This window comes from Ursus maritimus, unplaced genomic scaffold, assembly GCF_017311325.1.
Source record: "Ursus maritimus isolate PB19 unplaced genomic scaffold, ASM1731132v1 scaffold_21, whole genome shotgun sequence".
Classification (NCBI taxonomy): domain Eukaryota; kingdom Metazoa; phylum Chordata; class Mammalia; order Carnivora; family Ursidae; genus Ursus; species Ursus maritimus.
In genome coordinates, this window is record NW_024424564.1 from 53,042,198 (window position 1) to 53,058,222 (window position 16,025).

Consider the following 16,025-nt stretch of genomic DNA (forward strand, 5'->3'; position numbering starts at 1 on the left):
CAGTCCGGTGGTTGTGTAATAGAATCTTGTGGTTTTCCCGTGGGGTCGAGTACTTTCTGTATTTTGCCTTTTGGATATCTTTGTTAAGTGTTTCAAACCTTCCCCCTGCATTTTTCTATCGGATTTGTCTGTCTTTTTAACTGATTTATAATCTTTGAATCTCTGGGTAAATCCTATGGCACTTACGTGTTCCTATTACGTGTTCGTATCTCTTCCTGTTCGGCGGATAGTGTTTTTAAAACTCTCTTGATGGTGTCTTTTGAGAAAAGAAAGTGTTCTTAGTTTTTTTTTTTTTCATTTTTGTTTTTAAGATTTTATTTACTTATTTGAGAGAGAGGGTGGGGAGGGGCAGAGGGAGAGGGAGAAGCAGACTCCCCGCTGAGCAGGGGGCCCGATGCACGACTGGATCCCAGGACCCTGGGATCATGACCTGAGCCGAAGGCAGACGCTCAACCGACTGAGTGACCCGGGCGCTCAGGTGTTCTTAGTTTTAACATTAAGTCTAGTTTGTTAATGTTTTCCTGTGGTATTACTTTGTGTGTCTGGTTTATAATATCCTTTTATTCTGTGGTGTTTTTTCTAAAAGCTTTCTATTTTTACTTCTTCAGTGTAGGTTAGTACCTGGAATTGAATTTTCTGTGTTGTGTGAGGAAGGAGTCCAGTTTCCATTTTTCAGTACTGGTACCCAGTTGTCCCAGTGTTATTTTTTGAAAAGACCATTTCGTACTCAATAATCTGTTGCCGCAGCTCCTGTTAATTTCACCAGTTTAGGTCTGAGTCTCTTTTTTGTTTGTGTCTATTGGTCTATTAATCTCTTCCTGCCCCAGTACCATTCTCTTAACCTACGACTGCTTACTGTTTTGTGAAAACAAATCCTCTTAGCTAGTGATTTTCAGCAGCTTCTCGGCTATTGGCCCTTCGTGTAGTGATAGTTTTAGAATCATCTGGTCAAGTTACACAGACACCCACGCAAGCATACACGTCCTCTGATGTGTAAGATTATACACATGCACATACACATACACGTGTGCACGTGCTCACACACCCATGTACACACACATGCACACCCTGTTGGGATTCAGACTTGCATTGCATTTGATCTCTGGAGAAAAACGATTCCTCTAATCTGTGAACATGGTGTAGCTCTTCACGCCATCAAGTTTTAGAATGTTTTTCTTGTACTGGCGCTGAGCGTCACTTTCAGCTGCATTTTTGATGCTTTCATACATGGTCTCCTTTCTTGATTTCTTTTGCTTGTTCTCTATGTATATGGAAATATTACTGACTTTTTAATTTCTTAAATTTTTTGGTTTTATTTATTTTTTAAAGATTTTATTTCTTTGAGAGAGAGTGTGAGCGTGCACAAGTAGGAGGAAGGGCAGAGGGAGAAGTAGGCTCCCTGCTGAGTGGGGAGCCCAACATAGGGCTTGATCCCAGGATCCTGAGATCATGACCTGAGCCAAAGTCAGACTCTTGACTGACTGAGCCACCCTGGTGGCCCCTTGACTTTTTAAATATTGACTTTGCATCCAGCAACTTTTGTGACTCTTACTAATTCAAACAAACAACTTATATACTTAAAAATACTTCCCGTGTACATTAGAAATGACACTTCAACTGTGGAGAAAAAAGTTTCGTGTCTTCTTTTCCAGTGTTTGGCCATCCTTTGTCACATTGGCCTGGATTTTCAGTAGAACATTGACTAGAAATGGTGATAGCAGGTATTTCTGTCTCCATCCCTTTCAGAAGGAACTCTCTCTCCAGTTGGCTCTTCATTATAATGTGTGATGTAGATTTTTTGTTGGATACTGATTTTTAGGTTAAAGAAGCCCTCTTGTAGTCTTTGGTGGCCTAGAGTTGTTTGGGTTGTTGTTTGAAAGTGTGAATGGGTGTTGAATTTCATCACATACGTTCCCTGCGGTGTTCGAGATGGTCGTATGGTTCTGCCCTTTGTAGGTTAATGTGGTCAGTTACGAAGTCTGACTTTGTGACGTTAAAGCAGCTTGCAGTGCAGGCCTAAGTTTAGCTTCATCATGCTGTATATGACTGGATTCATTTCGAAATATATTTTCTACATTCTGTTCTCTTCCTTTTTCCTGCCGTGCTTGTTCAACTCGGGTATCACAGTTACGTGAGCCTCACCGAGTTGGTTTGAGGGTCTACTCTCTCTCCTTCTGTTTTTGGAAGACTTGTGGAAATTGGAGTTATTTCTTCCTTGAACGTGAACGGGCAGTAAAGCCGCCTGTGTCTAGGATTTTTTAACTTTTTATTTATTTATTTTTTTGGTGGGAAAATGTTTGACTGCTGGTTTGATGACGTTAGTGGTATAAGACTGCAGGCGTTCCCTGAATATTTTACAGAGGCGGTTTTTGTTAGCCGTGTTCTAGGGTTTCGTTCATTTAATTTAAATTTTCAGTGTGGCCTAAAGGTATTTGTAATATCTTCTGCTGACTTTTTTTTTTATTTTTATTTTTTATGTCTGCAAGATCCATGGCTGTGCCCTCTTTGTCATTTCTGAAAATTTCATGTCTTTGTTCTTCGTGCCTCTTCTCCTTTTTGGTCAGTTTTCCCAGAGATTAGTCAGTGTTGAGCTTTTTGAAGAGTCACATTTTGGATCTTGATATTTTCTATTTATGACTGCTTTCAATTTTAATAATTTCTTGCTCTTTTATTTTCTTCCTTCATTGTTTTGGGTTGTTTTATTATTATTTTCATAATTTTTAAAAAAGATTTTATTTATTTATTTATTTATTTATTTATTTATTTATTTGTCAGAGAGAGAGCACACAAGCAGGGGGAGTGGCAGGCAGAGGGGGAGGGAGAAGCAGGCTCCCCACTGAGCAGGGAGCCCAATGCGGAGCTTGTACCAGGACCCTGGGATCATGACCTGAGCCGAAGGCAGACGCTTAACGACTGAGCCATCCAGGTGCCCATCTTTTTGTAATTTCTTCAAGCAAATGCTGAGCTCATTTATTTTCTTCATTCTTCTTTCCTAAAGTATGCATATTAAAGCTATAAATATTCCTCTGGGTACTGTGTTAGCTGCGTCTGGAAGCTTTGGTTTCTGGTATCTTTGTTGACATTTGGTTTGAAATACTGTATTTCCATTGTGATTTCTTTTCTGTCTCCATAGGTTGTTTAGGGTCTGCTTCTAATTTTAAACGTGGGGATTTTCTTTTCATTTTGGGGGCTTATTTCCTCCAAGTAATTGTGTATAAACGTAATTGCGGTGCCATAAGTGAGCCTTATCTGTAGATCAGTTTTTATTTTTATTTTTTAAAGATTTTTTATTTATTTATTTGACAGAGATAGAGACAGCCAGCGAGAGAGGGAACACAAGCAGGGGGAGTGGGAGAGGAAGAAGCAGGCTCTCAGCAGAGGAGCCTGATGTGGGGCTCGATCCCAGAACTCCGGGATCACGCCCTGAGCCAAAGGCAGACAGACGCTTAACGACTGAGCCACCCAGGTGCCCCTGTATATCCGTTTTTAAAAATGTGTTGGGAGGGGGCGCCTGGGTGGCACAGTGGTTAAGCGTCTGCCTTCGGCTCAGGGCGTGATCCCGGCGTTACGGGATCGAGCCCCACATCAGGCTCCTCTGCTATGAGCCTGCTTCTTCCTCTCCTACTCCCCCTGCTTGTGTTCCCTCTCTTGCTGGCTGTCTCTATCTCTGTCGAGTAAATAAATAAAAAATCTTAAAAAAAAAAAAATGTGTTGGGAGTTGTCTTCTGCTCCATTATGTGGTGAAGTATTGTTTTGCTATATGCCGTACGTCCTTGGAAAGACTGCCTATTCTGCAGTTGAAAACAATTTTTTCCTTTTTTCCTAATCAACTTCGTGTAAAACCAAGTGGGTATTCTGCTAAGCATGGGATTACCTCGTTGGTTTGATAACAATCACAGGAAGAAATCCAGAATTGTAATTCTTTATGATTATGTTACTTTGGTCAGGTTCCTTACTATAACCTCTGTGGGTCTTGGTCTCCTGTGCTCTATAATGAGGATGAAAGTCCCTGTCGCAATAGTAGGATTCTCAATAAGGATTTATACAGTAAGCACTCAGGGTGTCTACTTAGAGTCTCCGACAACGGGAACAAACAGGAGTTTTCATGTAACATCTGGAAATCGGACTTTTTAAACCAGCATTTATCCAGTCCATATGACGTGCTAGTAAAGAGGGTGGCCGGCTGAGCCTTTTCTCTGTTCCTGCTGCACGCTCAGCACCGTTACTGGGTTCCCATGTCATCCTTACAACAGCTCTACGAAATGGGTAGCGTCCACGGGTTATGATGAAGAACTTGGGTCTCACAAAGGTCAGATAACTCGCACGGGCTCACACTACGGTGGGAGTTGCATGTGCGTCTGTTTCTCTGGTCACTAAACAGTTCTGTTGTGCTGTTACTCTTTCCCTTAAATAGCCTATTTTTTCAGAACTGTTTTAGGTTCACAGCAAAAACGAGAAGGTACGGAGACTTCTGGTGTATCTCCTGCCCCCACCCCTGCACAGCTTCTTCTGCTGTCAGCGTCTGGCACCAGAGGGACCGCTGGCCCTGAGCAGTGGGTCTGAACTGCTCGGCCCCACGTCCCTGCAGACTTGTTACAGAGCAGCACTGTGAAGGTTTTCTCCTTCTTAACGATTCTCTAGCTTGCTTTATTGTAAGAATACAGTATATACTACATAGAATGTATAAAATATGTGTTAATTAACTATTTAGGTTATCAGTGAATCTGATCAACGGTAGGTCATTTGTAGTTAAGTTTTGCGAGAGTCAAAAGTCGTATGTGGATTTTTGACTCTGTGTGGAGTCGTTACCCCTAACGCCCACATGTTCAGAGGTCACCTGTCACACATTTGTTACAGTGTTATTACCCCAAGTCCATAGTTTACGTTACAGTTCATTCTTTTTTTGTTTTTTTGGGGGGGGTTTTGGACAAAACTGTGTGCAGCGGCTTGCGTTCACCATCATAGTGTCACACAGGGTAGTTTCCCTCCTTCAAGCCCTCTGTTCTGGTCGTCACTGTCCCCGCCCTCATCCCAGGCAGCTTTTTAGCTTCTAGTGTCTCCATAGTTTTGCCTTCTCCAGCACGTCATAGTTGCGATCATACAGTATGTGGCCTTTTCATGGACTTCTTTCACTTGGTAACGTGCGTGTAAGTTTCCTCCGTGTCCATACGTAGTTTGATAACTCATTTCTTTTGAGTGCTGAATAATATTTCATCGTCTGCTTGGACCACAGTGTATCTGTTCACCTGCGGAAGGACATCTTGGTTGCTTTCGTTTGGCAATTACGAATAAAGCTGCTGTAAACATTAATGTGCAGGGTTTTGTGTGGACGTAAGTTTTCAGTTACTTTGGGTAAATACCAAGGATTGTGATTATTGGATTGTACGTTACAAAAGAGTATGTTTAGTTTTGTAAGAAACCACTGAACTAAACTGTCCTCCACGGTGGCCGCGCCCTTTGCATCCCCACCAGTCGTGGACAAGCGTTCCTGTTGCTCCGCATCTGTGCCAGCACGGGGTGTTGTCAGCATTCTGGGTTTTGTCCAATATTCTGCAGTTTTTTTGGGGAAATATCCTAAATCTGTCAACTGGGTTGTTATTAAATGCTATTAAAATCTTTTAAATATACTAATTTTTTGTCTGCTTGTTTATAAGTTCCCGGAAAGATGTATAACTACTGCCAAATTTAATTGTGGATTTTTCTCTTTCTTCTGTGCTTTTGTCAGTTTTTTTTCTATGTGTGTATATATATATATTGGAGGCCATATTATTGGCAATTGTATTTTAAAATTGTTATATCTTCCTGGTGAATTAAGTCATTCAGAAATGGCCTTTTTTTTGTTTTTTTTTTAAAGTTTATTTTCTTTAGTAATCTCTGCACCCAATGTGGGGCTTGAACTCACAACCTTGAGATCAAGAGTCGCATGGTCCACTGACTGAGCCAGCCAGGTGCCCCTGAAATGACTTTTAATAATAATCTCCAATAATGCTTTTTGCCCTAATGTTTACTGCGTCCCATTTTAAATAGTGTATGACTTCCTTTATAGGCTGGTATTTGTCTAATATGTCTTTTTACTATCCTTTAACTTTCAATATTTCTACAATCTTATGTTGTAGATGTTTGTTTTAAAAGCATTAAGTTAGATTTTACAAAATCCAGTCTAAGAGTAGCTCTCTTGATTGGAACACATAATCAGTGGTATTTAATGTAAATTAGAGGTATATTTGTGTGTTCATTTACAGTCTTTTAAGAAGTTAATTAATTTTTTTAGAGTACATTGCTTTGGTAAAGCATTTTAATATTAATGTTGTGCTCAAAGTTTCATTTCAGTGAGAGACGTCTATGGGTAAAGAAGCTAAGAGAAACTTCCTGTTTAATAATGTGGAATTTTTTTTTTATTAAGATATGTTTATTCAGTGTGTCAAACATTTTTAAAATTGTATCTTTTTTACTTTTTATAAATCCTCAGCTTTTCGCTGTGGCCTACAGTTTCTAGGCAACATTGCCTCGCGGAATGAAGATTCCCAGTCTATTGTTTGGGTGCATGCCTTCCCAGAACTCTTTTTGTGAGTATATTGATAAAAGGGTTTCTGACTTCTGAAAAGGCTGTGGTTACATTGTTCCATTTACATGAAGTTCAAAAGCAGGAAAAACTAACCTCTGACCGTAGAATTCAGGAGAGAGGTGGTGGGTGGTGGGTGGTGGCAGGTTCTGTACGAGCCAGGAGAGGTCATGAGGGCGTCTCCTGGGGTTCTGGGAGTGTTCTGTGTCTTGATCCGGCTGGGAGTTATGGACGTGTAGTCATATCTAGTAATTTACTGGGCTGTACACTTAAGATTTACGCCCTTTATTGTATGTCAGTTGTATTTTAAGAAAATAAAAGTTTTGATTAAGAAATACTAAGTTTACCATAATTGATAAGAAAACAAATTTATAATAAAAAAGCCATAACTCACTGAAGTATGGGCGATGAACTAGTGATTTATGTATTTACTGAGCACTTCTTTTTATTTTTTTATTGGGGGAGAGGGGGAAGGGGAGAGGGAGACAGATAATCTCAAGCAGGCTCCATGTTCAGCGTGGAGCCTGAACTCATGACCCTGAGATCATGACCTTAGCCGAAATTAAGAGTCAGATGCTTAACTGACTGTGACACCCAGGCGTCCCTGTCGAGCACTTCTCATATGCCTGGTGGGCCCAAGGCTGTGTGTTTTGGTAGATCTGGAAAGCTGTAAGGTGCGAATAACCAATATGTCTAGATGGGTTTGTGGTGCTTTTCCTGGTGAGTCATTGTTTTGTTTTGGCCAGCTTTGCTGGTTTGTGAGAAGTCGAGCATGGAGATAAAAAGGGCGCAGGTAGCAGAGGCAGGCTAGGTAATAGGAGAGGCACTGTCTGTGAGTGGGAGGCCTGGCTTCTCATCCAGGCTGTGATGCCGGCGAGTGGGGTATCTTTGGTTGTGGCAACAGTGTAAGCAGTAGAGTAGGAGTTGTTGTTCATTAGCCCTGGGCTGGACGTTCTCTGCACATTGTCTCTGTCCTGGTCAGCAGCCCTGCAGGGCAGGCGGTGCTGTCCCCTTTGGGACAGGCGGGGGACCTGACACTGCTGGTAAATGGCGTAGCTGCTGTCTGGGCCCAAAGGCTGCACCTGCTTAGATAGCAGCTGCCTGAAGTCTCTGCCGCCTTCCCTGGTGGTAGAGGGTTCTGGGTTGTGTGTGTGAAGGGTGATGTTCGGATCAGATAAACTTTACGTAAACAGATATGGTTCACTGAGTCTATAACTGGCTCTCAAATTCCTGTGGATAATTAGAGTTGGAGGCATAAAATCTTTATGATTAATGATAATTAAGCTTAAGTGGAGGGAAAGAATCGTGGAATTCAAGCTATAGAAAGAGAAATTACTTATTCTTGAAAATACATTCCTTTAGAACATTCTGAATACCTACTATCTGTGAGGTTCTGAGCTAGGTAAGTGGAATATGGGTAATTCAGATATGTTTATTACTTCCCAAAAGGTTTTGGTGGGGGAAGTAAAGGAATAGGTGAGCACACCGTAGTGTGTGGCCGGACACAGTGAGGGTCACTCCAGACGTCACAGAAACACAGAGGAGAGGCCCTTCAACAGGGAGGTCGGAGAAGTCATGACAGTTTCCACGGTGGTTTTACTGATAGCATCACATCTGATCCTCACTGAAAGCCCCGTGACATAGGCCAAGGAAGTCACTGTATTCCATTTTTATATCAGAAAACACACGGAAAGAGGTTATTTGACTTCACTCCACCTGTGTCTGTGAGACAAATATAACCAAATTTGAATTCCAGCTTGGGATGCACTGGCTTTGTGCCCTTGGGCAAGTAAAGTCCACACAGTCTTTGTCTGTAATCTAAGAATAATACTTCCTGCAGAAGAGTATTACGAAGTTTAACTGAAGAAACAAATCCTGCCAGCCCCACAATATTACTGACAGTTGATAAGTCAGTGACCTTCCTGAGATCGCACAGCTGATGGGTGGGTGAAGCAGGACTCCCACTGGGCTCTTGCCTCCACCTTCTCTCTCTTTCTTGCCAGGATACCATCTTGCCTCTAAACATTCTGTCCCTCGTAACTAGTGAAGGAGTGCCTGTCGTTAACAATGGAGCATGTTTTGCCTGTGATTTTTGTTTTCTAACAAGAGTGAACATTTTAATGTTTTATAAATGTAATCATTTTATCTTTCTTTAATCAGATGGAATTTGCTTTTGAGTCATAAGTCAGCTGCATCTTTAATATTGGATGCTTTGTGTTGTGACTCATCTTATATTGCTTGTTTCAAAGTGTTGTACTTCATTAAATCCTTAGAAACATCAGTAGGCACTGAATTTGTTAATGGGATGATTATTATGTGTGCATCATAATCATATTTTATCGTATTGCTGACTGGGGCTCACACTTTCATTTCTTTATTTGGAAGGTCTTGCTTAAATCATCCAGACAAAAAAATTGTTGCCTACTCGTCAATGATTTTGTTCACATCCCTGAATTCTGAAAGAATGAAGGAACTGGAAGAAAATTTGAACATTGCCATCGATGTCATTGAAGCTCACCAAAAGCAGCCTGAGTCAGAATGGCCGTAAGTATCGGGTTAGAAACTTGATTGCCTGAGAACATTCTAACAGATCACTTTCCTTGCTGAGTAAGAGTTTGAGTTCTCATAATTGAACAATAAGTTAAAACTTAATATGTTGACAGAATAAGAAAAGTGTCTCGGCAGCACCTGGAGGTTTGGGAAAGGGGAAGTGAGGTGCAAGTCTGGAATTTTGTGAGGTAGCGAGGACTGGGACACCGCCTGAGAACACGCAGCCCTTCTGGGGCGTCCAGATGGGACGGCTGTGGCTGCACCAGGTGGTTCTTTCAGGGTTGGACGTGGATAGTGTCTTGTGGGCTTCTCTTCAGATGAGATATTTACTGTCGTTCAGACTGTCCTGTCCGTCTGTCTGCCACCTTTGTACATAATGCTTCATTTCTCTCCGCTTGCTTTTAAGATTCTTCTTTGTCTTTTCAGAAGTTTAATTATGATGTCTTGGCGTGGATCTCTTTGGGCATATCCTGTCTGGGTTCTCTCGACTTCTTGAATCTGTAGGTTTATGTTGCCGAATTTGGGGAGTTTCCAGCCATTATTTGTTTGAATACTTTTTCAGCCTCTCCTTCGGGGCCTCCCTGTCAGGCTGTGGAAGGCCAAGGCTGAGGCTGACCGTAATCAGTAAAGACACAACAAGCCACTGTTAGATTTAGACAGTTTGTTACTTCTGTGGAAGGGGAAAAGGAGAAGCCTTGATCTCATCCCACGTGCTGACAAGGGGCCGGAAGACTGGGATGATCGTAGGGAGATGTCCTGTTGCTTGAAGCAGTTGCACATTCTGAGGGGGTGGGCAGACAGCTCCGTATCTCATCAGAAGGACATCTCATCTGACTGTCCCGGGCAGCCTCCCACGGGGCAGGAAGGAGACCGCCTCAGAGGCCTTAGGCCTCCTATCCTTGGGTTCTGGGAGGATCACAGGCTGTTGTGCTCTTGTCCACATGGCCTGTGTGCGTGTGTGGGAGGCCACAGGGCCTCCGAGCAGTCCCTGTACTCTGATGACACCAACCTTGGTCTTTTGTTGTTGCCCCACAGTTCCCCGAGGCTCTGTTCAGGCTTTTTGATTTTTTTGTGTGTTTTGATTTTGTTTGGATTCTGTTTTCTCTTGATGCCAGTACCTCACTGTCGCGATGACTGTAGCTTTGTGTAAGTCTTAAATCAGAACTGTAAGTCTTCAACTTGTTCTTTTTCAGAATTTTTTTGGGCTGTTCTGGGTCCCTTGTGTTACATATTAATTGTAGGATCGGCTTTTCAGTTTGTTCCGAGAAGCAGCTAGAGTTTTGGTAGACAAAACATGGATCCGTAGATGAATTTGAGGAATACTGCCATTTTAACTAGACTAAGTTTTCCAGTCCATGTGTAGGGGTATCTTTCCATTTATTTAGGCCTCATTCATTTCTTCAATGAAGTTCTGTAGTGTGTTCGTGTACGAGTCTTACATAGCTTTAGTTCAGTTAATTCTAAGTATTTTATTTTTGATGCAATTTAAGGGGAATTGTTTTCTTAATTTCATCCATGGATTGTTAATGGCAAGTATATAGAAATACAGTTGATTTTTGTATGTTGATTTTGTATCCTGCAACCTGAGCTGAACTCATTTATCAGTTCTGATAGTTTTTGTGTCTTTTTTTTTTTTTTTTTTAGGAATTTCTTTATACGGGATCATGCCACCTGCAAATAGATAGTTTTACTTTTTTCTGTCCGGTCAGGTTGCCTTTCTTTCTTTTTCTTACTAGTACAATGCTGAGTGGATGTGAAGAGCAGACCGCTGTGTCTCACTCCTGAATTAAGGCGGAAGGCTGTCAGTCTTTCACCACTGAATGTGAAGTATGGTTCTCCGTAGTTACCTTCTTCAGGATGAGGAATTTTCTTCTACTTACTCCAGTTTGTTGAATGTCTTTTTTTTTTTTTTTATCATGAAAGCTGTTAGATTTTATCAAGTGCTTTGTCTGTATCTGTTGAGGTTCTTGTTCTTTATCCTGTTACTATAGTATATTTGGTGATTAATTTTGTTTTATTTGTCTTTTTTTTCTGAGAGAGAGTGTGCGCATGTGTGTGGGGAGGGTGAGAGGGAGAGGGAGAGAGAATCTCAAGCAGACTCCGTGCTCAGTATGGAGCCCAGTGGGGGGCTTAACCTCACAACCTTGAGATCATGACCTGAGCTGAAATCAGGAGTCCGACTGAGCCACCCAGGCGCCCCTAATTTTGTTTTATTTTAAACCAACTTGTCTTAGTGTGGTTTTGATTTGAATTTCCCTAATGGCTAATGATTTTGAACATTTTTTCATGTGTCTGTTAGCCATTTGTATGTCTTCATTGGAAAAGTGTCTGTTCATATCTTCTGCCCATTTTATGATTTGTTTCTCGTGTATTGAGTTTGAGAAGTTCTTTGTAGATCTTGGATACCAGTCTTTTATCTGTAGTATCATTTGCAAATATCTTCTCCCATTCCGTGGGCTGCCTCTTAGTTTTTTTGACTGTTTCCTTGGCCGTGCAGAAGGTTTTTATCTTGATGAAGTCCTACAAGTTCACTTTATCTTTTGTTTCTCTTGCCTTTGGAGATATGTCATGAAAAGGTTGCTGTGGCTGATGTCGTAGAGGTTGCTGCCTATGCTCTCCTCTAGGATTTTGATGGATTCCTGTCTCACATCGAGGTCTTTCATCCATTTGGAGTTTATCTTTGTGTATGGTGTGAGAGAGTGGTCAAGTTTCATTCTTTTGCATGTAGCTGTCCAATTTTCCCAGCACCATTTATTGAAGAGACTGTCTTTTTCCCACCAGATGTTTTTTCCTGCTTTATCAAAGATTAGTTGCCCAAAGAGCCGAGGGTCCATTTCTGGGTTCTCTATTCTGTTCCATTGGTCTACGTGTCTGTTTTTGTGCCAGTACCATGCTGTCTTTGTGATCACAGCTTTGTAGTACAGCTCGAAATCCGGCATTGTGATGCCCCCAGCTTTGTTTTTCCTTTTCAACAGTTCCTTGGAGATTCGGGGCCTTTTCTGTTTCCATACAAATTTAAGGACTGTTTGTGTGGGGCCCGGGGAGGGGTGGGGGTGGGGGAATGGGATAGACCGGTGATGGGTAGTAAGGAGGGCACGTATTGCATGGTGCACTGGGTGTTATACGCAACTAATGAATCATCGAACTTTACATCAGAAACCAGGGATGTACTGTATGGTGACTAACATAATATAATAAAAAATTGATCCAGCCATTGCACTACTGGCTATTTACCCCAAAGATACAGACGTAGTGAAGAGAAGGGCCATATGCACCCCAATGTTCATAGCAGCATTGTCCACAATAGCTAAATCGTGGAAGGAGCCGAGATGCCCTTCAACAGATGACTGGATTAAGAAGTTGTGGTCCATATATACAATGGAATATTACTCAGCTATCAAAAAGAACGATTTCTCAACATTTGCTGCAACATGGACGGCACTGGAGGAGATAACGCTAAGTGAAATAAGTCAAGCAGAGAAAGACAATTATCATATGGTTTCTCTCATCTATGGAACATAAGAACTAGGAAGATCGGTAGAAGAAAGGGATAAAGAAAGAGGGGGTAATCAGAAGGGGGAATGAAGCATGAGAGACTATGGACTCTGAGAAACAAACTGAGGGCTTCAGAGGGAAGGGGGGGTGGGGGAATGGGATAGGCCGGTGATGGGTAGTAAGGAGGGCACGTATTGCATGGTGCACTGGGTGTTATATGCAACTAATGAATCATCGAACTTTGCATCAGAAACCAGGGATGTACTGTATGGTGACTAACATAATAAAAAAAATATTATTATAAAAAAAAATAAACCAGCTTGTCATTTGTGGGGTAAATCCCACCTGCTTATGGTATATAATCTTTATATGTTGTGGATATGGCTTGTTCATGTTTTGTTAGGGACTTTTGTTTCTGTGTTGATAAGGCATATTGGGCTGTAGTTTTCTTTTTTCGTGATGCCTTTGTGTGGTTTTGGTATCAGGTTAACACTTGCGTCACGGAATGAGTTGAGAGTTGTTCCCTTCTCTTATGTTTCTGTTTTTTGTTATTTGGGGGGAAAGTTTGCAAAGGACTGGTGTTAATTTTTCTTTAAATATTCGGGTAGAATTCACCAGTGAAGCCATCTGGCCTTGGGCTTTTTTTCATTGTGGGACGTTTTTGGATGATGCATCCAGTCTCTGCTATTATAGGACTGTTGAGATGGCTTACTTCTTCTTGGGTCAGTCTCACTGGTTTGTGTCTTTCCCGGAATTTGTCCTCTTGGCCCAGGCAGTCTGATATGTTGGCACATAGTTATTCATAGTACTCCCTTAGAATCCCATTTTATTTACATGACGTTGGTAGGAATGTTTCCTCTTTGTTCCTGATTTTACTTATTTTAGCCTGTGTTTTGCTTGTAGCTTAAGATTTGTCAGGGTTTTGATCTTCTCGAAGAACCAACTTGTGGTTTCATTGATCCCCCCCCCCATTCATTTTCTATTCTGGGTTTCCTTTATTTCTGTTGTGATCCTTATTTATCCTTCCTTCTCCATTTGGGTTTAGTTTGCTCTTTTTCTAGTTTCTTAAGAAACTAGATGATTCGGTTATTTATGAGAGGGTTTTTTTTATGTATTATATCTATAAATTTCTTTGTAAGAGCTGCATCTCATGTATTTTCATCTTCATCCATCTCAAATCATATCGAATTTCCCTTATGACCTTTTTCTTTGACCTGTTGGTTATTTATATAACCATATTTCAAATTCCCTTATTTGTATATTTCCTGAATTTCCTTTTGCTGCTGAGTTTTAGTTTCATTCCACTGTGGTCAGAGAAACACACTTTGTAAAATTCCACTTTTAGTTTTTAAATCTGTTGAAGCATGTTTAATGGCCGAGCACCTGGTCTGTCATGGAGACTGTCCCACGTGCATTGAGAGTATTGGGGCTTCAGATTTTGGTGCCGTATAGACGCCTGTTGGGCCTTCTGTTTCTTGGTGGTCTTCCGTCCACCTGTTCCACTCATTACTGGAAGTGGACTGTTTTCTTTTTCTCCAGTCAGATCTGTTGGGCTTTGCATCTTATTTTTAGGCTCTGTGGTTAGGTACACATTTATGTTTGTAATTGTTACGTCTTGAGGAATTGGCCCTTTCATCATTGTAAAAATCACCAAAGATGTTGTGTTCTTCGCCGTGTTCCCGTTTCCCTGAGGATCTATTTTTGTGCGTGTTTTCACGGAGTGGTCAATGCGTTCAGGGTACAGGTTGTGTCTGCGCAGGGGGCCTTGAGCTGCCAGTGGTGCCACTTACCTTTCAAAGGCGAGGGATCAGCTTTCTCAGTTTGGGACTCTTTCAATGTAAACTTTATTGTTCTATTGAAATTATACCTAATTTTTAAATTATTTATTTTTCCGAACATTTATTTGCATTTGAATTACATTTGCACGCAAACACAAGTTCGTGCATGAAAGTAGTATGATATCGTGCTTGACTTAGATTACCTGCCTCCAGATGCTGATGTTTCATAAACACAATGGATGAATCACTAGCGTCTGCTTGCTTGGAAAAATTTTCTGTAGCCGAATTCTGTTTCATTGAAGTATCTTAGGTCACTGGCGATTTTCTGGCAGCATGGAGTAAAGGGCAAAAGATGAAATCCACTTCAGAAGAGCTCAAGTTAGAGTTCTCAGACGTCAGCAGTGGAGGTAGGCAGGAAGAAGGATGGGAAGTACTGGTAACAGCTGATGTCTTCCGCCACGCAATGGTGACGCTTCAAATTGTGTGAGAGGAACTCTGCATTTGCTAAGCAAAAATGGGATCCCAAAATACAGGCATACTTCAGAGATCTTGCAGGTTCAGTTCCAGACCACTGCAGTAAAGCGAACGCAGGAGTAAAGAGAGTCAAATGAAATGTTTGGTTTCCCAGCGCACATAAAAGCTACGTTCACACTATAGTCTAATTTAGTGGTGTGATAGCACTTTATCTTACAAAAATAGTGTACGTACCTTAACTTAAAAACACTTTATTGCTACAAAATGCTAACCCATCAGCTGAACTTTCAGTGAATGATAATCACTGATCACAGGTCATCATAATAAATATAATAATAAAAAAGTTTGAAATATTGTGAGATTGACCAGAATGTGACCAGAGACAGGAGGTGAGCAAATGTTGGAGAGCTGGTGCCAACAGACTTGCAGACACAGGCTTGCCACAAACCTTCAGTTTGCCTTCTCCGCGAAGCATGGTGCACTGAGACGCAGTAACACAAGTTACGCCAGCGTCCAGAGGCTTCCAACAAAATTGTTACTTTTTACTGTTAAATATGAACCCACCTCTGAAAATTAGAGAGCACCCACTCTTTGCCCTCCCACCTGCTAACATTATGGGATAGCTGACAAAGGGTACAAAACTGGATGCTGTACGAATTCATGGGTTTGGTGTCTTTTCTTGGAAAGGAACAAATGTAAGTTTTCAATAACCGGGTCTTTTTGTTTAGGTACACCAGAGACACAGGAAAGTGTGGGCGCACTGGAGTTATTGGGATAATGTCCTTCTAAAAATGTTTGCTCCTTTTGTTCGTAGGTGTGAAAGATGTTTTCGTACTCTTAGATAACCCGGGATGAATCCAAGGGTTGGGTTTGGGTGTTTGAATTCATCTAAATCCCACAGCCCAGTAAAGGTGCCTGGGAGACCCTGGCTTCTGTGACACCTTTGTCAGAGATTATAACTCATTTGTTTTCTAGTAGAATTTTCTGCCTTATGTTACTCACATTCGACCCCCTGAAGAGGTTATTTACCTGTCAGGTTACTTTCTGTAGCGGCTCTGAGAGCTTTGCCGAGATTGTTGTAGGAAGCAGCTGTGGGTTGGATTTCCCAGAAATCAGAATAGGACAGCGGCATCCATTTTCTGGAGCGTGTTTAAATCAGAGTCTTC

General features: G+C 41.5%; 1 protein-coding gene across 1 annotated transcript in view; it reads left to right on the forward strand.

Annotated features, from left to right (window-relative positions):
• The window catches only part of ATXN10 (ataxin 10), a 165,474-nt gene that overhangs the window by 33,861 nt on the left and 115,588 nt on the right, over positions 1-16,025 (forward strand). Inside the window, exons 4-5 of the mRNA XM_040637707.1 lie at positions 6,470-6,566; positions 8,948-9,106. Of these exons, the coding sequence (XP_040493641.1) occupies positions 6,470-6,566; positions 8,948-9,106 (256 nt within the window). The remainder of the gene's footprint in view (positions 1-6,469; positions 6,567-8,947; positions 9,107-16,025) is intronic.